The sequence below is a fragment of the Nomascus leucogenys genome, chromosome 19 (genome assembly GCF_006542625.1).
Source record: "Nomascus leucogenys isolate Asia chromosome 19, Asia_NLE_v1, whole genome shotgun sequence".
Taxonomy (NCBI): domain Eukaryota; kingdom Metazoa; phylum Chordata; class Mammalia; order Primates; family Hylobatidae; genus Nomascus; species Nomascus leucogenys.
In genome coordinates, this window is record NC_044399.1 from 49,841,774 (window position 1) to 49,863,204 (window position 21,431).

Here is a 21,431-nt window from a genome sequence, read left to right on the forward strand (position 1 = left end):
ATAATCCTTATGTTTGTGATCTTTTTTCATACTTTATTATTTACAGGAGTCCAGCTACTTGCTCTTTTAGTTCCTACTTTGATATCTTACCTGCTGGATGAAAATTCTTTTGCCTCAGCAAGTTCAGCTTCCAAAGATCTTCATGAGTTTGCACTCCAGAATTTAATGCATATTGGACCTCTGTATCCACATGCTTTCAAGACAGTAATGGGGGCTGCTCCTGAGTTGAAAGTGCGTCTAGAAACGGCTGTTCGAGCAAGCCAAGCGAGCAAAGCTAAAGCAGCTGCCAGACAACCAGCCCCCGCCATACATTCTGCACCAACAATTAAGCTAAAAACAAGTTTTTTTTAATTTGTACTTTATTTGTATTTATATTGTCAACTAGCATCTAATTAGTGATGGCCACTGTATCATTCCAGGCTACCTATGGGTTCTGTTTTATTTGTATATTGGTATTATAGTGCTTCCAGGTAGGTTAAGTGAAATAATGCTCACACCACTTATTGATTTTTTTTTTTTTTTTTTTTTTTTTTTTGAGACGGAGTCTTGCTCTGTCACCCAGTCTGGAGTGCAGTGGCGCGATCTCCGCTCACTGCAAACTCCGCCTCCCGGGTTCACGCCATTCTCCTGCCTCAGCCTCCAAAGTAGCTGGGACTACAGGCGCCTGCCACCACACCCGGCTAATTTTTTGTATTTTTAGTAGAGATGGGGTTTCAGCGTGTTAGCCAGGATGGTCTTGATCTCCTGACCTCATGATCCGCCCGCCTCGGCCTCCCAAAGTGCTGGGATTACAGGCGTGAGCCACCGTGCCTGGCCTCACTTACTGATTTTTAAGGAGTGATTTTTTTTATCATGTGGTGAATATGTTTTCATTTTCCTCCTAATAATGAATCTCTTTTGTTAACTTACTTATTTTTCAAACACTGAGCCATAGTCTTAAATTTAAATGCTAAAAACAATTGTATCATGTAGTCGGGCAGCCTATTGATACTGTCAGGGAAAAAAAATGGGTCGGAACTCAGCATCTGTCATGAAAAAAATCAATTGAAAAACAAGCAGATTTTAAATTTTGAAGTAATTAAAATAATGGAAAGTGTCTGTTTTGTGGTGTATATACTATGAGTAAAATCACAGCATTTTCTAAGCATTTCCCAAAATGTCCTTATCTTTCTGATGGATCTTTTAGCTTTCATATCAAATTACTAAATTATGCTATGTATATTTTAGTTGTTAACAGAATTAAAATTCTCATTTAAAGGTTCACTAAAATGTTTAAATGTTATATAATCTGCTTTTTTTAATAGCTAAAATTTGGCTTCAGTTATGTTTTGTAATTACAGAACCTCAAGTGCTGGCTATGATGGTTAGTTTCCTTCATCAAATATTTATTGAATGTCTACTGTGTATAAGGCATCAAGCTAAGTGCTGCAGGGGATACAAAAATGAATTGGGCATAATTACAGTGATGCCATTCTCTCATGTAGTGGGCATTTTACCGTACGAAATAGATAATTCACAAAATGAATGTTTGCCACAGCATTTAGCAAATTTTAAACGCCAAGTTTTACCGCACAGTGTAACAGACTGAACAAGTATTATCAAAAGCAAGTCACTTTCTGAACATTTTATCTTCTTTTCTCTTTTCCTTTCTTTTCCTTTTTCTTTTAGAGACAGTCTTGCACTGTTGCCCAGACTGGAGTGCAGTCATAGCTCACTACACTTGAACTCTACTCAGCCTTTTAGATACCTGAGATAGGTACTTTGTCTTGCCTGTTTTCTCACTGACTTTTGGGTGTTTTTTCTTTTCTTTCTTTCTTTTTTTTAGATGGAGTCTCGCTCTGTCGCGCCGAGGCTAGAGTGCAGTGGCACGATCTCGGCTCACTACAACCTCCGCCTCCTAGGTTCAAGCAATTCTCCTGCCTCAGCCTCCTGAGTAGCTGACATTACAGGCACCTGCCACCACACCCAGCTAATTTTTTGTATTTTTAGTAGAGATGGGGCTTCATGTTGGTCAGGCTGGTCTCAAACTCCTGACCTCAGGTGATCTGCCTGCCTCTCCCTCCCAAAGTGCTGGGATTACAGGCATGAGCCACCGTGCCCAGCTTCTTTTCCTTTTTTTTTTTTTGTTTTGAAGCAGGGTCTCACTGTTGCCCAGGCTGGAGTGCAGTGGCACATGACCATGGCTCACAGCAGCCTCAATCTCCCAGGCTTGAATGATCCTCCCACCTTAGCCTGCCAAAGTGCTGAGATTACAGGCCTGAGCCACCACACTTGGCCCTGGTTGTTTTTTCATTTCAGGTTTGCATTGCCACAATTATTCTCCTTGGTTTTTGCTTTTGTTTTTGCTAACAACTTCATGGAGACCCAGTTCACATACCATACAACTCAATTCAGTTTGGGCATGGTGGCTCACACCTGTAATCCCAACACTTTGGGAGGCTGAGGCCAGGAGTTTGAGAGCAACCTGGGCAACACAGCAAGACCTCATCTCTACGTTAAACAAAAAGAAAATTAGCCAGACGCGGTGGTGCACTCCTGTAGTCCCAGCTACTCAGGAGGCTGAGACAGGAGAATTGCTTGAGCCCAGGAGTTTGAGGCTGCAATAAATTGTGATCATGCCACTGTATCCCAGCAAAGTGTACAGTTCAGTGGTTTTTAGTGGTGCCACCATCACCACAATCAATTACGAACATTACCCCAAAAAGAAACCTTGTGTCCTTTAGCTATCCTCCTACCATCTCCCCATTTCCCCCCAACTTAGGTTACCACTAATCTTTCTGTCTCTGGATTTTCCTCTCATGGACGTTTTATATAAATTGAACCACTTAATATGTGGTTTTTTGTGACTGGCTTCTTACTGTAATGTTTTCTGTTTGCTTGTTTTTGAGATGGGATCTTGCTCTGTTGCCCAGGCTGGAGTGCAGTGGTGCAATCTCAGCTCACTGCAGCCTCTACCTCCTGGGCTCAAGCAATCCTCCCACCTCAGGCTCCTGAGTAGCTGGGATTACAGGCGCACACCACCATGCCTTGCTAATTTTTCATATTTTTGTTAGAGGCAGGGTTTCACCATGTTGCCCAGGCTGGTCTCAAACTCCTGAGCTCAAGTGATCCATCTGCCTCAGCCTTCCAAAGTTCTGGTATTACAGGCATGAGCCACCAACCCACTGTAATGTTTGTTTGTTTGTTTTTGAGATGGAGCCTCACTCTGTCACCCAGGCTGGAGTGCAGTGGCACAATCTTGGCTCACTGCAAGCTCCGCCTCCCGGGTTCCAGCGATTCTCCTATCTCAGCCTCCCCAGTAGCTGGGATTACAGGTGCATGCCACCATGCCTGGCTAATTTTTTGTTTCACCGTGTTGGCCAGGCTGGTCTCGAGCTCCTGAGCTCAGGCAATCCGCCTTCCTCGGCCTCCCAAAGTGCTGGGATTACAGGCGTGAGTCACCACACCCGGCCCACTGTAATTTTTTTTTTTTTTTTTTAAGTCGGAGTCTGGCTCTGTGGCCCAGGTTGGAGTGCAGTGGCACAATCTCGGCTCACTGCAAGCTCCGCCTCCTGGGTTCACGCCATTCTCCTGCCTCAGCCTCTCCGAGTAGCTGGGACTACAGGTGCCCGCCACCACGCCCGGCTAATTTTTTTGTATTTTTAGTAGAGACGGGGTTTCACAGTGGTCTCGATCTCCTGACCTCGTGATCTGCCCGCCTCGGCCTCCCAAAGTGCTGGGATTACAAGCGTGAGCCACTGCACCTGGCCTGTAATGTTTTTTAAGGTTCATCCATGTCGTAGCATGAATCTGCACTTTATTCCTTTTTATGGCTGCATAATATTCCATTGTATATATACCACATTTTGTGAATCTATTCATCAGTTGAAGGACATTTGGATTTTTCCATCTTTTTCTTGCCTGTTAGGAATAATGATGCTATGAGCAATTACGTACAAGTTTTGGGGTGGACATATGTTTTAATATCACTTGAGTATATACCTAGGAGTGAACTTGCTCGTTCAAATAAGTCTTTTTCCTTTTTTTTTTCTTAAATATGGCCTTTCTGACTCATGTTTAACTTTCTAAGGAACCACCAGACTGTTTCTAATCTCATTTTTTTGCACACATGTATGTACACACATAACCCCTTTTCCCTCATCTATTTATAAAGTATGTTTATTTCTGCCTTGGCTATTTTTTGCTGTTCTTGGCTTCTCCCATCATTTCCCACTTTAGGGTAGACTGCATCATGCATTAGCAATGATCCTCTCCCTCCCTGTCTCCCTCTCTGTCTCCCTCTCTGTCTCAGTACATCTTTATGCTTTCTCTAGACCCTTCTGTTTTTGTTTTTTGGTTTTTTTTGAGGCAGAGTTTCACTCTTGTTGCCCAGGCTGGAGTGCAATGGCACGATCTCGGCTCACCTCAAACTCCGCCTTCTGCGTTCAAGTGATTCTCCTGCCTCAGCATCCCAAGTAACTGGGATTACAGGCATGCACCACTGTGACTGGCTAATTTTGTCTTTTTAGTAGAGACAGGGTTTCTCCATGTTGGTCAAGCTGGTCTTGAACTCCTGAACTCAGGTGATCCACCTGCCTCGGCCTCCCAAAGTGCTGGGATTACATGCGTGAGCCACCGTGCCTGGCCTTCTCTAGACCCTTCTAAGTCACTGACAACTTCTAGTTTTCTGTGATCATATCTGTAAAGGGAAGATCTGTTTGAAGATTATTAAGTTGTTTTGCTGCCCAACCCGTGAGATTTTTCTCAACCTAAATAATCTTATTTATTTGATTATGAACATCCAGCATCATGAAGCTAAAAGAAGCAACATTATAGCCAGTAATTCTTTCTGAAGCATAATCTGAGCAGTTTTCATAGTTCAAGACAAAGTATCCGATTTGCTAAGTTCTCACTAATCAATATACATTTGAATTATTACTATATTTTGAGACAGGGTCTTGCCCTGTCACAAGGGCTAGATTGCAGTGTTGTCATCGTAGTTCACTAGAGCCACAAACTCCTGGACTGCAGCGATCCTCCCTTCTCAGCTTCCCAAAGTGGTGGGATTACAGGCATGAGCCACTGTGCCCAGCCTGAATTCTTTTTTTTTTTTTGAGACGGAGTCTCACTCTGTCGCCCAGGCTGGAGTGCAGTGGCTTGATCTCAGCTCACTGCAACCTCCGTCTCTTGGGTTCAAGCTACTCTCCTGCTTCAGCCTCCCAAGTAGCTGGGATTACAGGCGCCCGCCACAATGCCCCGCTAATTTTTGTATTTTTAGTAGAGATGGGGTTTCGCCATGTTGGCCAGGCTGACCTTGAACTCCCGACCTCAGGTGATCTGCCCACCTTGGCCTCCCAAAGTGCTGAGATGACAGGCATGAGCCACCGGGCGCCTAGGCTTAAGTTTTTTTTTTTTCCGAGACAGAGTCTCGCTCTGTCGCCCAGGCTGGAGTGCATTGGCGCGGATCTCGGCTCACTGCAAGCTCCACCTCCCGGTTTCACGCCATTCTCCTGCCTCAGCCTCCCCAGTAGCTGGGACTACAGGCGCCCGCCACCACACCCAGCTAATTTTTTGTATTTTTAGTAGAGACAGGGTTTCACCATGTTAGCCAGAACGATCTCGATCTCCTGACCTCGTGAGCCGTCCACCTCAGCCTCCCAAAGAGCTGGGATTACAGGCGTGAGCCACTGCGCCCGGACGAGGCCTTATTTCTTAATTAGAGAAAACTCAGCCCTGATGAGGCAAGTATCCCTGTTCTAAATAGGTTCTGTCATCAACTAGGAATAGAAGTTTAGACAACCTGACTCTTTGGGGCTTCAGTTTTCTCATCTATAAAATGAGAAAATTTAGTAAATATCCTCTCTGATCTTTTACACATTAAAAAGAAAAGTACAGATAGCTGAATATTTGTCCTGCTTATTTTTATCAAGAGAATTTTTGGCCAGTCCTTTAGTATTGGTACATAACATTATTTAGTCTGACAAGTAGTCTTTACATGTGTGTAGAACTACTATCACAGTATGACAGTGTAAAATACAGTAAACAAGGCTGGGCATGGTGGCTGATGCCTGTAATCCTAGCTCTTCGGAAGGCTGAGATGGGAGGATTGCTTGAGGCCAGGACTTCGAGCCCATCCTGTGTAACATAGCAAGAGCTTGGGAGACTGACACAGGAGACACACTTGAGCCCAGGAGTTCAAGTTTACAGTGAGCTATCATCACGCTACTGCACTCCAGTCTGGGTGACAGAAAGGGACCCTGACTCAAAATAACAGCAACAACAAAAAACAGCCCACTAAACATAATCCAGATATAGAAGTTAAAATACTACAGGTTGGTATTGTCAGTAAGAATGACCATTTATGTTGTGTTCCAAGCACTGTTAGAGACTTCATACCCATTATTTATTTTCATTTAAACAATGCCGAATGATGGATATAATTATCCCAATATTGAAGACATTTATTTATATGAATTATTATCCCTACATTTTCTTTTTTTCCTCCAGTTTATTTTTGATATTAGAATTCTTAAATCTCAGTTGGAATTTTTAGGTTGATGTCAGACATGGCTAGAGTAGAACTATAAATAAATTTCTTGCCTCAATGCTTTCCACTAGATGGATTATTTTTAAAACCTGATTTAATAATTACAAACTCATTTCCAGTTCTCTCATATCTAAAACCTTATGAAAGTATTATCTATGGGCTTCACAGAATTTTATTAATTTCACATCTTAATCATTTTTTAATTTATTATTTATTTATTATTATTTTTTGAAACAGGGTCTCCGTCCATTGCCCAGCCTGGAGTGCAGTGGCATGACCACAGCTCACTGAGCCTCAGCTTCCTGGGCTCATGTTATCCTCACACCTCAGCTTCCCAAAGTGTTGGGATTACAGACGTGAGCCACAGCGCCCAGCCTGCCTCAGCCTCACAAGTAGCTGGGGCTACAGGCACATGCTACCATGCCTAGCTAAATTTTTTTTTTTTTTTTTTTTTTTTTGTAGAGACAGGGTTTCACGTGCTGCCCAGGCGGGTCTTGAACTCCTGAACTCAAACGATCCGTTTGCTTCGGCCTTCCAAAGTGCTGGGATTATAGGCGTCAGACTCGGACCCCGGTCCCTTAATCATAATTTAGAAAAATTATACTGAGCTAAGTTTTGTTTTGTTTTTTTGAGACAGTCTTGCCCTGTCGCTCAGGCTGGAGTGCAGTGGCGCAATGTCGGCTCACCGCAACCTCCGCCTCCCAAGTAGCTGGAACTACAGGCGCATGCCTCCACGCCCAACTAATTTTTGTATTTTTAGTAGAGATGGGGTTTTGCCATGTTGGCTGGGCTGGTCTCGAACTCCTGGTCTCAAGTAATCCGCCCACCTCAGCCTCCCAAGGGCTGCAATTACAGGCGTGAGCCACCACCAGTAGGAATCATTTTTTGATGGTTACTTAATAATGGATGTACCATTATTGACTTAGTACGCTAATCTTAGGTAATTTACTTCCAGTTTATGTATATATATATAAACTGGAAACTATATTTCCATATTTCCTATATATACACACACACACACACACACACACACACACACACACACACACACATATATATGTATATACAAAGCGTGGGCTGGGCGTGGTGGCTCACTCTTGTAATCCCAGCACTTTGGGAGGCCGAGGTGGGCGGATCACGAGGTCAGGAGATCGAGACCATCCTGGCTAACACAGTGAAACCCCATCTCTGCTAAAAGTACAAAAAAAAAAATTAGCCAGGCGTGGTGGTGGGCGCCTGTAGTCCTAGCTACTCAGGAGGCTGAGGCAGGAGAATGGCATGAACCTGGGAGGCGGAGCTTGAAGTGAGCCAAGATAGCACCACTGCACTCCAGCCTGGGCGACAGAGCGAGACTCCATCTCAAATAATAATAATTATTATTATTAATTATAATAACTATGTTGCATTTGTGTTTTTAAAAATAGAACTTTGTGGCCAGGCACAGTGGCTCACGCCTGTAATCCCATCATTTTGGGAGGCCAAGACGGGTGGATCACCTGAGGTTGGGAGTTCGAGACCAGCCTGACCAACATGGAGAAACCCCGTCTCTACTAAAAATACAAAATTAGCCGGGTATGGTGGCGCATGCCAGTAGTCCCAGCTACTTGGGAGGCTGAGGCAGGAGGATCACTTGAACCCAAGAGACAGAGGTTGCAGTGAGCTACGATTATGCCACCCGACGACTCCAGCCTTGGTGACAGAGCGAAACTCCTTCTCCAAAAAAAAAAAAAAAAAGTAATCACTATTTTTTTTTTTTTTTTTTTTTTTTGAGACAGAGTCTTGCTCTGTCACCCAGGCTGGAGTGCAGTGGCGCGATCTCGGCTCACTGCAAGCTCCGCCTCCCGGGTTCACGCCATTCTCCTGCCTCAGCCTCTCCGAGTAGCTGGGACTACAGGCGCCTGCCACCACGCCCGGCTAATTTTTTGTATTTTTAGTAGACGGGGTTTCACCGTGGTCTCGATCTCCTGACCTCGTGATCTGCCGGCCTCGGCCTCCCAAAGTGCTGGGATTACAAGCGTGAGCCACCGCACCCGGCCACTATTACTTTTATGTTGCTCTTTATGTGTTGGCCATGTTGGAGTTCTTTCAACATATCAAATACACCGTGTACTTTTCTTCCTCAGGGTATTTCAATTTTGCCCAAAATGCTCCCCATCCCACCCTCATCTTCTAGCTTATTTATACTCTTCCTTTAACATTTTAATCTGGCTACACTCTTATAAAGAAAAGTTGCAGCATTAATTTGGTTATTGCCATATACTAAAAACCATGTTATTTAAATTATCTTTTTCCCCTACAATGAATTTTTATGTATTGGCTCCTTAAGCTTGAATACAATCAGTTTATCAGGAATAATGTTACGTATTAGAGTTCACGTGAAAGTGTATATAAGCTGGTTCCAACCACTCCCACTCTTGTTACTTCATGTCCTGCAGCTGAGGGGAAATCTGGGAAAGAAGATAACATAGATAATGATAGAATTTTCCATTACAGAGAACAACTGCAAGTACTATAATTAACACATATTGAACAACAGTAGTGTATTGAGGGCCTGGAGAGTAGAGGGAGAGAGATATAGTACAAGGGAAATAGGTTAAATCCTGTTATAGAAAATCTAAGGAAAACAGTGTGTTCAAAATGAAACAAAATGTATTGGATTTCTTCAACTTCATTCATTTCTCGTTTTTTTTGCACAGTGCCCAGATTTCGTTCCACTTCCCCCTCGCCCATCATATTTGTAAAAAATATTGTACCACATTTGAATTTTTTTGAGGATCATCTTAATTTATGTCTAAGCACTACCAGGTGGGAGCTTGGGAAGGCAGTACTGTTTTGAGCAATTCAAGCCTAAATGAAAATTGAGTGTCGTCTGGTGAGAAAGTGGCTATACCTGGAAATGAGTGCATCTCAGCTGCAGAGTTGACAGGAATAGCAAGCTCATAAAAAATGTTCTTTTTCTATACAACACACATACACACACAGTTATTTTTATGTAATGAAGTAGACGTTAATTGTTTGAAATTCAGTTTCTGGCTTAGAAATGAGGACACCTTAGTTACTAAAAGAAAACAATCTGTTGAATAGAGCCTACATTCATTGGAAATTTTAAAAGAGAAAAGGAGTAGGGAAGCAAGGCATAGGATTGATGGGGAGAAAGGAAAAGAATGTGTTCAAAAACCAGTTTACCTTTGCTTAGAGAAATAGAATCTGAAGTTGATCACCATTAATATTCCAAGGGAAGTCTTGCTACAGATTCAGAGCTGTATTATCATTTCAATCTCCCCTGTGTTAGATATTTAGATTTGTCAAAGTAATCCTGATTTTAGATTTGAAGTATCTATTTCTCTAAATATCAGTCACTACAAAATTAACTTTAATTTTAAATTTTTATTTCGTTAAACTTATTAAATTTAATGAAATAAAACATGAATTTAGAAATTAAAATTAGGTAACTCCCTAACTTCAATCATACTCTTCCAAAAGAAAATAATAGTAACAATGACAACAACCGACATGAGCAATTTTCCCATCCTATCACAAGACTGGTATAGATGTAATTCTTGGACTCCAAGAAAAATTTTAGATGCTACAATTCCTTCATTCCTAACTTATTACTGGCTGTTTCCCCAACCCAGCCATTACCAGACTTCAAATTTAGGGAGTAAGTTTGGCTGGAATCTGAGAAAGGTAGAAACAGAGACTGGCCCCCTGAAGCAGGGCAGGCAAAAAGGAGAGGTGGGAGAGATTAGGGAGTGAGCAGGTGGTAGAAGAGGTGGATAAACAATGGGTTATTGCATATTTCTATTCCCTGAAGTTCTCTTAATCCTTGGGGAGGCCTTTCTCCTGTCAATCAAGCAGTTCTTTTTTTTTTTTTTTTTTCCTGGCCATAACTGTAAAAGAGCCATCAAGTTCAACTTAAAGATCTTTCTTTGAGCAGTTAAAGAGTCAGAGCTCCAAATAACTGGTCATTTTGGACAGTTTTAGAAAAATACGCTGGGCACAGTGGCTCACACCTGTAATCCCAGCACTTTGGGAGGCTGAGGTGGGCAGATCACTTGAGTTCAGAAGTTCAAGACTGGCTTGGCCAACATGGCAAAACCCTGTCTCTATGAAAAATACAAAAATTAGCCAGGCATGGTGGTGCCTGCCCCTGTAGTCCCAGCTACTTGAGAGGCTAAGGCAGGAGAATCACTTAAATCCATTAAGCAGAGGTTGCAGTGAGCTGATGGCGCCAGTGCACTCCAGCCTGGGCGACAGAGCAAGACCCCGTCTCAAATACAAGCAAACAAACAGAAAACATTACAGTAAGAAACCAGTCATAAAAAAACACATATTAAGTGATTGAATTTATGTGAAATATTTGTCCGTCTCAAAAAAAAAAAAGAACCATTCATTTTAATGACAAACTTCATTTATTTATTCATTCATTCAGTCATTTATTGAGAAGGACTCTTGCCTTGTCACCAGGCTGGAGTGCAGTTGTGAGATCTCGGCTCACTGTAACCTTGGCTCCCAGGTTCAAGCGATTCTCCTGCCTCAGCCTCCCAAGTAGCTGGGATTATAGGCACGCACCACCATGCCAAGCTAATTTCTATATTTTTAGTAGAGAACAGGGTTTCACGATGTTGGCGAGGCTGGTCTTGAACTCCTGACCTCAAGTAATCAGACTGCCTCTGCCCCACAAAGTGCTGGGATTACAGGCCTGAGCCACTGCACTTGGCCTGACACATTTTTCAAAAGAGCAGGTGAATTGTCATTTTATAGATCTATAATCCTCATCCCACAAAGCATACACATATCAACTGAAAAACAGTAAACACTCGGCAGGGCACGGTGGCTCATGCCTGTAATCCGGGCACTTTGGGAGGCCGAGGTGGGCAGATCATGAGGACAGGAGATCGAGACCATCCTAGCCAACATGGTGAAACCCTGTTTCTACTAAAATACAAAAAATTAGCCAGGCGTGGTGGTGTGTGCCTGTAGTCCCAGCTACTGGGGAGGCTGAGGCAGGGGAATCGCTTGAACCTGGGAGGTGGAGATCGCAGTGAACCGAGATCACACCACAGCACTCCAGCCTGGGTGATAGAGCGAGACTCTCAAAAAAAAAAAAAAAAAAAGCTGAGCGCGCAGTGGCTCACGTCTGTAATTCCAGCACTTTGGGAGGCCAAGGTGGGCAGGCAGATCATGAGGTCAAGAGATTGAGACCATCCTGGTCAACATGGTGAAACTCCGTCTCTACTAAAAATACGAAAAATTAGCTGGGCGTGGTAGCGTGTGCCTGTAATCCCAGCTACTCGGGAGGTAGAGGCAGGAGAATCCCTTGAACCCGGGAGGTGGAGGTTGGAGAGAGCCAAGATCGTGCCACCGCACTCCAGCCTGGCAACAGAGCGAGACTCTGTCTCAAAAAAAAAAAACAAAAAAAAAAAACACTCCCAGTATCTAAAGAACCTTTCAACATTTCACAATTTTCACTGTAAACTCATTATAGTGATATATAAAATCAGTATTTTGACAATTGTTCTGTGTACTGGGAAAGGAATCCTTATTTTCTGTCATTTTGGCTTTATTATAAAATGATCACAACACGTGGAGATCTGAGGCTTAATGATTAGGCATAGACGTTAGTTTTTTTTTTGGGTGGGGGGAGTTGTTTTTGTTTTCATGGGTTTTTTTGTTTTTGTTTTTGGAGACGGAGTTTTGCTGTTGTTGCCCAGGCTGCAGTGCAATGGCGCGATCTTGGCTCACTGCAACCTCCGCCTCCTGGTTTCAAGAGATTCACCTGCTTCAGCCTCTAGAGTAGCTGGGACTACAAGCATGCACCACCATGCCTGGCTAATTTTTTTTGTATTTTTGGTAGAGATGGGGTTTTACCATGTTGGCCAGGCTGGTCTCAAACTCCCGACCTCAGGTGATCCACCCACCTCTGCCTCCCAAAGTGCTGGGATTATAGGCGTGAGCCACCGCTGTCCGGCCTGTTTTTTTTTTTTTGAGACAGAGTCTCCCTCTACTGCTCAATCTGGAGGGCAGTGGCACAATCTTAGCTCACTGCAACCTCCTCCTCCCGGGTTCAAGTGATTCTCCTGCCTCAGCTTCTCGAGTAGCTGGGATTACAGGCGCCTGCCACTACACCCAGCTAATTTTTTGAATTTTTAGTAGAGACGGGGTTTCCCACGTTGGCCAGGCTGGTCTCGAACTCCTGACCTCGTGATTTGCCCACCTTGGCCTCCCGAAGTGCTGGGATTACAGGCGTGAGCCACCGCACCTGGCCCTGTTTTTGTTTTTTAAAGATTATTTTAACTCTACTAATTTAAAGTTTTGAATAGGGGATGAGAAAGGAGAGAACAATTATTGAGCCCCTAGAATTTACAAGGGACTGTTTCTTTTACATATATTGTTTCAGTTACTCTTGTGAACTCTATTGCAATAATAGCTATCACTATTCCGTAATATACCATATAGTAGGCACTATGAGAGGGGATTTGCTTTTTTTCTCTCATTTAACTTCACAGCAACTTCATTAGGTGACTATTATTCCCATATTAAAAAATGAGAGAATTGAGCTGGGATTACAGGCACAAGCTGCCACGCCCAGCTAATTTTTTTTGTATTTTAGTAGAGACGGGGTTTCTCAGTGTTGCCCAGGCTGGTCTTGAACTCCTGAGCTCAGGCAATCCACCCGCCTCGGCCTTCCAAAGTGCTAGGATTACAGGCATGAGCCACCGTGCCAGGCCCAATAAGTGAAAATTATGGGATTCATAGTCCTATAGTTTTAAGGCAACTTAGGGCACCAGAACTCTTAGGGAAGGCCTTCTTTTAAAAAAAAATTTTTTTTTTTGAATCAGAGTCTCACTGTATTGCCTAGGCTGGAGTGCAGTGTCATGAGCTTGGCTCACTGCAACGTCTGCCTCCTGGGTTCACGCGATTATTGTACCTCAGCCTCCCAAGTAGCTGGGACTACAGGCATGTGCCACCACGCCTGGCTAATTTTTGTATTCTTAGTAGAGACGGGTTTTGCCATGTTGTCCGGGCTGGTCTCCAACTGTTACCGGTGGGGGGTGTCCAGGTTGTTGAAATCTTGAACAAAGAATTGGAAAAAACGCACAAAGCAAGGAAAGAATGAAGCAACAAAAACAGAGATTTGTTGAAAATGAAAGTAGGCTCCACAGGGCGGGGTCAGGCCCAAGCATAGGGGCTCAAGAGTCCCGTTACAGAATTTTCTGGGGTTTGAATACCCTCTAGAGGTTTCCACTGGTTACTTGGTGTACGCCCTATGTAAATGAAGAGGATGAAGTAAAGTTACAACGTCATTTAGTTGGTGTACACCCTATGTAAATGGAGAGGACATTTCCTGTTATAGCTGAAGTATTTCCATTTGATTCAGTTCTAGGAAGTCAGCATGAATCTACTTTATGTTCCCTGCCTCCAGACTCTATTCTCCTGCCTCCTGCCCACAACTCCCAGGCTCCAGTGATCTACCCGCCTCGGCCTCCCAAAGTGCTGGGATTACAGGCGTGAGCCATGGCGCCCGGCCAAAATGTAAATGAGTCCTCGTAAAGCAAAAAAAAGTATTGTGAGTAATAAAGTTGAACTATGAATTAAAATAGTTTTTGTATATGTGTGGTAGTCCAGATTATCTATAAATTTAATTACATTTTGTGTCTGCTATGAATTGACTTAAAGGAATTGTTGGATATGTCCTGTCACTCAAGGCCTCATTGTTGACAAGTCTCAATTTTTTTGGAATTTAGTCCTTGAGCTGTAAATGAGAAGACTCGGCTGTATCTCAAAGGACACTGACAGCCAAAATAAGTTATGGCACAGGGAATTTGGCCAGGCCTGGATCAATCTTTGATGATAATAAAGAATGAATTCATAAAGCAGAAACATTAATTAACCGAGAGAAGAGAGTTCTCCATCTTTATTTGCAACCAGAGCAGACACAATGTGTTTCCTGTCCTTTCTGCAAGTAGCCATGGGAAAGGGGGGAGGGGAGAGAGGACAGGGACAGGATGTCTTTCCCTGACATGTCACTCAGCAGCCTAGATCTTTACATTTTTTCATGGCCATCAAGTCTGATAACCCACAAGTATGTCCTACAAAACGTAAGAATTTCAGATAACTTGTTAGGGTGACAAAATAAGTGCTTAATTTCATTTGCATTTGTTAAATTGTTTTCAGGGGCCTTCCTTTTTGCCACTGTTGTAGTGTGAATTTATAGTGACATATTGTCAGACTTCGGAGAAGGCAAATATTTACAGGGAGTAACTTAAAAGGAAAGGACTTTGGTGTACCTTTGGTAGGCGGATGCTGTTGCCAGTTGGCAGGTGAATCGTGAAAGAAACTGGGAACAGGACAAGTGAAAACGGAGGGGCCAGGATATCTAAGACCGCGCTATAGAGCAGAAAGCGAACTTGCTTTTTCAAGGTGGTGTAGCTTTTAAATTAAGGCTTTGTGATATTTGATTATATGCCAATCTTTGATGACAGAAACGAGGTCATTTATGTTAATATTTCCAGCGCAGGAGAAAACCGATAATCTAAATATTTGTTCAATTAAGTAGAGTAAAAATCAGCGGGAATAAGATAGGAAAAATGAGACCCAAGTAACAGAACATCTGTTATTGGATGCTAAAACTTTTACAGGATTTACTGCAGGTGGACTGCAAAGGGAAAGAAACTTCAACGGAGCAGTTTTTCAGATGGGCTGTCAACAAACCACAATTTGGAAACAGCAGCAGAAAGCTGCGGCATTGTCTTAGAAAGGTGATCGGCGTTCCTTAGAAATGAAAACTGGTCAGGTAACAGGTTTGAGTCCCTCGAGTCAAAAGAGAAAGGCAGGAGCGACAGCGACCCGCAGATTGGCAGAATGGAGGAGCGTCTAGGGTGAGAGAAACTCCGCAGACGGAGCCGAAGCCAGAGCACGCAGGGCAGCTGGCGGGAGAACCCCCGTCCCGCGGCCGCACCGGGTAGCTCGCTTTGAGCCTGTTTTTTCACAGAACGGCCAGGAAGCCTTAAAAGATGTGAAGCTCGGCTGATATCTTGGCGTGATAACTTCCGCGCGTGTGTGTGTGTGTGTGTGATTGCAACAGGGGGAGTGTGTGTGTGTGTGTGTGTGTGTGTGTGAATGCAACAGGGGGAGTGTGTGTGGTGTGTGTGTGTGTGTGTGTGTGTGAATGCAACAGGGAGCGCCGCCCGAGAACTTCCGCGTGCGAGGAAAGCTGGAGAGCCGCCCGCCCGCGCTCAGCCGGCCCCAGAGGAAACCCGCGCTCCCCGCCCAGCCGGCCCCTCCGCGGCGAGCCGGGGCGGGGCGGGCCCGAGGCCACGCCCAAGCTGAGGCGCAGCCCTACAGGCCGCCCGGGCCGCGCTCGCCCGCGTCCCGCCCCGCGACTACATTTCCCGGCAAGCCCCGGGCCGCCAGCGCGCCGCAGTTGACCCATTTCCCGGCCCGTCACGGGCTCGGCCGGCCCCCGCGCCCAGGCGGCTGCTCCCTGCTGACTGGGGTGTGGGCGGGAGCGGCGGAGGGAGGAGGAGGCGCTGCTTGCCGCCGCTGTTGCCTCCGCTGCTGGGCGCCGGGGCAGCTCCCCAGGTACCTGCGGCCGCCATGGACGAGCAGGCGGGTCCCGGCGTCTTCTTCAGCAACAACCACCCAGGCGCCGGCGGTGCCAAGGGGCTCGGGCCTCTGGCGGAGGCTGCCGCGGCCGGCGACGGGGCGGCTGCGGCGGGGGCGGCCCGAGCCCAGTACAGTCTCCCGGGTATCCTGCACTTCCTGCAGCACGAGTGGGCCCGCTTCGAGGTGGAGAGAGCCCAGTGGGAGGTGGAGCGGGCGGAGCTGCAGGTAAAGACCCTCCCGGCCTGGCCGTCTTCATCCCGCCTCTTTGCTCCCTTCCGCCCCGCCCCGGACCCTTCTCCCCCTCCCCCAGCCTTCTCGCGTCCCCTCCCCCTTTGCTGCCGCCCATCCCACCCGGAGCCCCGTCCCCTTCTTCTCTTCGCCTTTTGGCTTTCGCTGACCCCACCTCGACCCTGTTCTCACTCCCGCTCCTGGTGCGTTGTTTACCCTCCCACGCCTGTTTGTCCGCCCCATCCCATCTTAACTCCCAGGCTCATTTCAACTCTCTGGCCATCCTGCATCTCAGAGCTGCCCTCTCGGTTTACTAATTGGGCTGGCAGTAGTTTTGAGAGGCGCGGAGCAAATCGACCGCTGCCCTGGTGTGCCCCATCCTAGGTCTAGAGACAGTCTCCGCAGAACGTGCCGGCTTTGGCCCCTCTCTTCAAGGAAGGTGATCAAGAAAACAACAGAAGTTGTGTCAGTGAGGCCTTGACTCGAAGCGAGAAGTTGACGTTGGGCAAAAGTGTTATTCGTGTATCAGCTCCCTTTTTTATATATGGAACTGTCTCTTCTCTACTTTCTTCCGACCCCCCGGCCCCCTCCCACGTTTCTTTTAGGTATTTCCAATTAATGCATTTTGAATGAAGGACCTAGATGATCGCAGTCAGAGAGAATGGTTAAGAGATGGTTCCTGTTCTCAGAATCTGAAACTTCCCAAGGGTTAATTTTATGTTCAGTGTTTTGGGAGATTTTCTTGTACTTTAAAAGGAACTAAAGGGGCATTGAAGTTAGTTACATTGCCTTGCATAATCTGCAAGATAAAGTATATCCAGGGAGGAGATAACTGTTGGCTCTGAAAAGAATGAAAGTGAGGCTGATACTTAACAGGCCATTCAGAATTGGTGAATAAGTTTTCAGTGGTTGTTCTTAAAACTTCCAGGGCATACACACCAATTTCAAAAGGAACTTAAAGAACTATGAATAGTTGTGCCTTACTGTTTTACGGACTAAGCCTGTATACTTATGAAATTTGAGTATAGTTTTAGTTGGCGAAACACTTGAGTTTAAAATGCTACCCAGTGTGTCACTTTTTTTGGTAACATGTATTTTCTTTGGCGCTTAAGAAAAAAAGAGGAGAAATCTGTTAAATAGAATCATGTCCTGGAACAAGCTCTGTGGTTTAGTGGAAGTGGCTATGGAAAGAGCGAACACACAGGGCTATAGTAGACAAGGTTATAGTAAGGGCTGTGTTTGTTGCTAGCTCTGTGACCTTGAGGAAATCCTTTAACCTCTCTGGGTTTCAGTTTTATCATTTATTTATTCAGCACCTGTGTATTGAGTGCCAGCTATGTGTCTAGGCCCTGTGATTAAAGAAAACCGACCAAGCTTCTGCCTTCATGGAGTTTATATTTTAGTGGAGAGGCAGACAGTCCAGCAAATGCGCCTATAGAATATAATGGCTTATAGTGGCAACTGCTGTGAGGAAGAAATAAGTCAGAGTTCAGGAATAGCCTGTGATAGGGGCAGCTATTTTAGATGGGGTGGTCAGGGGAGGCCTCTGAGAGATGACAAATGAGCAGTTGAATGAAGTTAGGGAGTGACCAATAGTTTCTATGATTCCTTGTAAGTCTGTAGTTATATGTTTATATTATTTGGCAACTTTTTCATCCCTACTGTTATGTTGCCCTAGTATTTAGTCGATCTAGTCTATCTGATATTTGCAAGTCTTCTTTGACCTTGTCTATATAGTTTCCAACAAATTTGAATACTTGTAGATGGATCTTTATTAGCAGTGCATTCTGTAAAAGGTGTGGATTTCAGGATGCAAGGAAATGTTAAAGGCCAAGTTTAACTTTAATTTTGTGCAGTTGTGGGGAATGATTTTTGTATTAGTTACTGAAAATTTAATTTCCAGTTTTGGGAATGTAGATAAGTCACACTAATTTGGTAAAAAAAAAAAAAAAAAAAACAAAACACCAGAAAAAATGCTTACCTTTCTACCTGTAGAAGTTGGGGAATTCCAACCCATCCTCCCCCCTGTTCACTCCCTCTCCTTGTTTAAACTTTTCAATTTACTGGTAACTGTAGTTGATCTTCAATTTTTATGCACACGTCTACAAACACCCCTCCCTGGGTTGTTTGTGGCAAATGTTTATTAACTTCAGGTAGCTTTCCCATAGGTGCTTATCATATTAAAGAGACTACTTTTTTTTTTTTCCTTTTATTGGAGAGAGGGTCTTGCTCTCTTGCCCAGGCTGGTGTGCAGTGGTGCAGTCTTGGCTCACTGCAGCCTCCGCCTCCCAGGTTTAAGCAATCCTTCTGCCTCAGCCTCCCAAGTAGCTGGGATTACAGGCATGCACCACCATGCCCGGCTAATTTTTGTATTTTTGGTAGAGACGGGGTTTCACAATGTTGGCCAGGTTGGTCTTGAACTACTGACCTCAGTGATCTGCCCGCCTCAGCCTCCCAAAGTGCTGGTATTACAGGCGTGAGCCATTGTGCCCGGCCAAGGACACTACTTTTTTGACAATATCTTTTGTTTTGTGTTCAAATTAAAGTTTCCACAGAGAAACTTTAAAAATGTGTCATTTTCCTAACAGAATGAGTATGATATATTTTGGGGGGAAGAGTTTGCAGTAACCTCTGGTCTTTGTCCCCCCTTATTAATGTAATTGGAAAAAAAATTATTTCTTTACATTACCATCATTACATTTGAATCTTCTTTATTTTTCTTTTGCTACTGGAATTTTCTTAGAAACACAACAGGAAGTAAAATAGTTGAATGCATTGTGATGAAATACGGATCAGTTGGTGTCCTCCTTTTAATTTTTAAATCTCTTCCTAAGCCATTAACACCAGAGTCAACACAAATACCTTTAAGATTAAGTCAAATTTGCCTCTTCAAGAACCTGTCAGTCCTGCTCTTTCAGGTTGCCAGGGAAGAGTTGTGAAAGGCAATCCAAGCTCTCATCTGCCTGGCCTGCCTTTATCGCTTCCTCCCTCCTTCAGATCTTGGGAGTAAGGAAACAGCCACGTTATAGCAAAAACCTATTTATTTGTCATTTATTTTTCTCTTGCCCATCTTATTTGATAAATTCTCTTTTTATTTTTGGTAATGCTCCCCTCCTCACATCCAGTTGAGATTAGGCAGTAGTTCATGGGGGGGAAAAAAGAATGATTAAGATTATTAGTGAGCTTTACATTTGTGAAAGGAATTGGAGAAGGAATACTATTTGAGAAAAATTTCTGTATGTGAGGTGTTGTGACCTCAAAGAAACATGCAGTCTAGTTATTAGTATGATATAACTTGTAGAAGAATCAGAGTGTTTATCATTTGGGGAGAAGGCAAATTTCTTTAGAATAGTGAAGGAGAGGCCGGGCGCGGTGGCTCACACCTGTAATCCCAGCACTTTGGGAGGCCGAGGCAGGCAGATCATGAGGTCAAGAGATAGAGACCGTCCTGGCCAACATGGTGAAACCTTGTCTCTACTAAAAATACAAAAATTAGCTGAGCGTGGTGGTGTGTGGGGGAGGCTGAGGCAGGAGAATCACTTGAACCTGGGAGGCGAAGGTTGCAGTGAGCTGAGATTGCGCCACTGCACTCTAGCCTGGCGACAGAGTGAGACTCTATCTTACGAAAAAAAAGAATAGTGAAGGAGAGAAGAGTTAGCAGTGAATGGAGAGAACAGCAGGAGGAAAGAACTTTATGAGGTCATAAGAACCTAAGGCTCAGTATTTGAAAATTACTGACTTATGAGAAAGCAGGCATGTAAATAAAAAATAAAAAATATTGGCCCTAGATTTTCATATGTATGTGGTGTGTGGTGTAGGTGAAGCCCTGATGTTTACCTGGAAGTGTTAGAGTTGTATGAAAAAGGTGGCAAGATTGAGTAGCTTAGGGCGTGTGGTGTGGAGGCTGTATGCTGGAGTTTTGGCATTAATAATTTGTATTTTCTGGGTTTTGGTATTAATAATTTGTATTTTCACTGTCAAGCATCTACTTCATGCCATGCCTTGTTCTAGACACTGGAGATACAACAGCAAAAATACAGATCTTGCCCTTATGAAGCTTAAATTGTTGAGGCAGACAGACAGTGATAAATAAATACATAGAATGTTGGGAAGGAAAATAAGAGGATTTGAGAGGGTGGAATGGGGAAGAAAGGATTCACTGATAAGATGCCATTCGAGCTAAGACCTGAAAAGGTGATCTCTAAGGTGAGGAAAGAGCTTTCTGCACAGAAGGAACAGCTAGGGGAAGGGAGCATGCTTGGAATTTTTAAGGAATATCAAGGAGGTAAAAGTGGCTAGAGTAGAGGAAGAGAATGGAAGAAGTCATGTCAAACAGGTACTAATGGAAGAAGTCATGTCAGACAGGGTCTTGCCCATGGTAAGGACTTTGGCCTTATACCTCAGCAAGATGAGCAGCCGTCGGAATGTTTTAAGCAAAGGAGTGACACCATCTTTAAAAGGGACCCCTTGTAAGGATTCAGAACAGACTTGGAGGGAAAACAAGTAGAAGCAGCAGGGGCACTAGTTAGGAGGTTACTTTAATAAATCCAGGCAGAAGGTGAACTAAGGTGGTAGTGATAAGATATGTGAATATGTATTTTGATACATATTCAAAATAGAGGATTCTGAATACATTTTTGAAGGTAGAGCCAACAAGATGTGCTAAAGAATAGAATATGGGGTTTGAGAAAAAGGGGCGTCAAAGATGACTTAACAGTATTTAGAGGGCCAGGCGCAGTGGCTCAAAACCTGTAATCGCAGTACTTTTGGAGGCTGAGGCAGGAGGATCACTTGAGTCTAGGAGTTCAAGACGAGCCTGGGCAACATGGCAAAACCCCATCTCCAGAAAAAAAAAATTTTTTTTAATTAGCTGGGTGTGATGGTGTTCACCTGTAGTCCCAGCTACTTGGGAGGCTGAGGTGGGAGGATTGCTTGGTCCTGGGAGGTTGAAGCTGCAGTGAGTCACGATCACTCCACTGCACTCCAGCCTGGGCGACAGAAGGAGACCCTGTCTCAGAAAAAAAAAAAAAAAAAGTGCAGCCTGGGCAACATGGTGAAGCCCCATCTC

General features: G+C 44.3%; 2 protein-coding genes across 9 annotated transcripts in view; both read left to right on the top strand.

Annotated features, from left to right (window-relative positions):
• Positions 1–529, top strand: part of HEATR5B (HEAT repeat containing 5B) — a 105,571-nt gene extending 105,042 nt beyond the window's left edge. For 6 of the 7 annotated variants that reach the window (XM_003262733.3, XM_030800700.1, XM_030800699.1 and 3 more), the window contains one exon: positions 47–529. In XM_003262733.3, the coding sequence (XP_003262781.1) occupies positions 47–351 (305 nt within the window). In that variant the 3' untranslated portion in view covers positions 352–529. The remainder of the gene's footprint in view (positions 1–46) is intronic. The other variant, XM_030800701.1, reaches the window with a different exon arrangement.
• Positions 530–15,951: 15,422 nt separating this feature from the next.
• The window catches only part of STRN (striatin), a 127,372-nt gene continuing 121,892 nt past the window's right edge, over positions 15,952–21,431 (top strand). The window contains exon 1 of one of the 2 annotated variants that reach the window (XM_030800705.1): positions 15,952–16,360. In XM_030800705.1, the coding sequence (XP_030656565.1) occupies positions 16,127–16,360 (234 nt within the window). In that variant the 5' untranslated portion in view covers positions 15,952–16,126. The remainder of the gene's footprint in view (positions 16,361–21,431) is intronic. The other variant, XM_030800706.1, reaches the window with a different exon arrangement.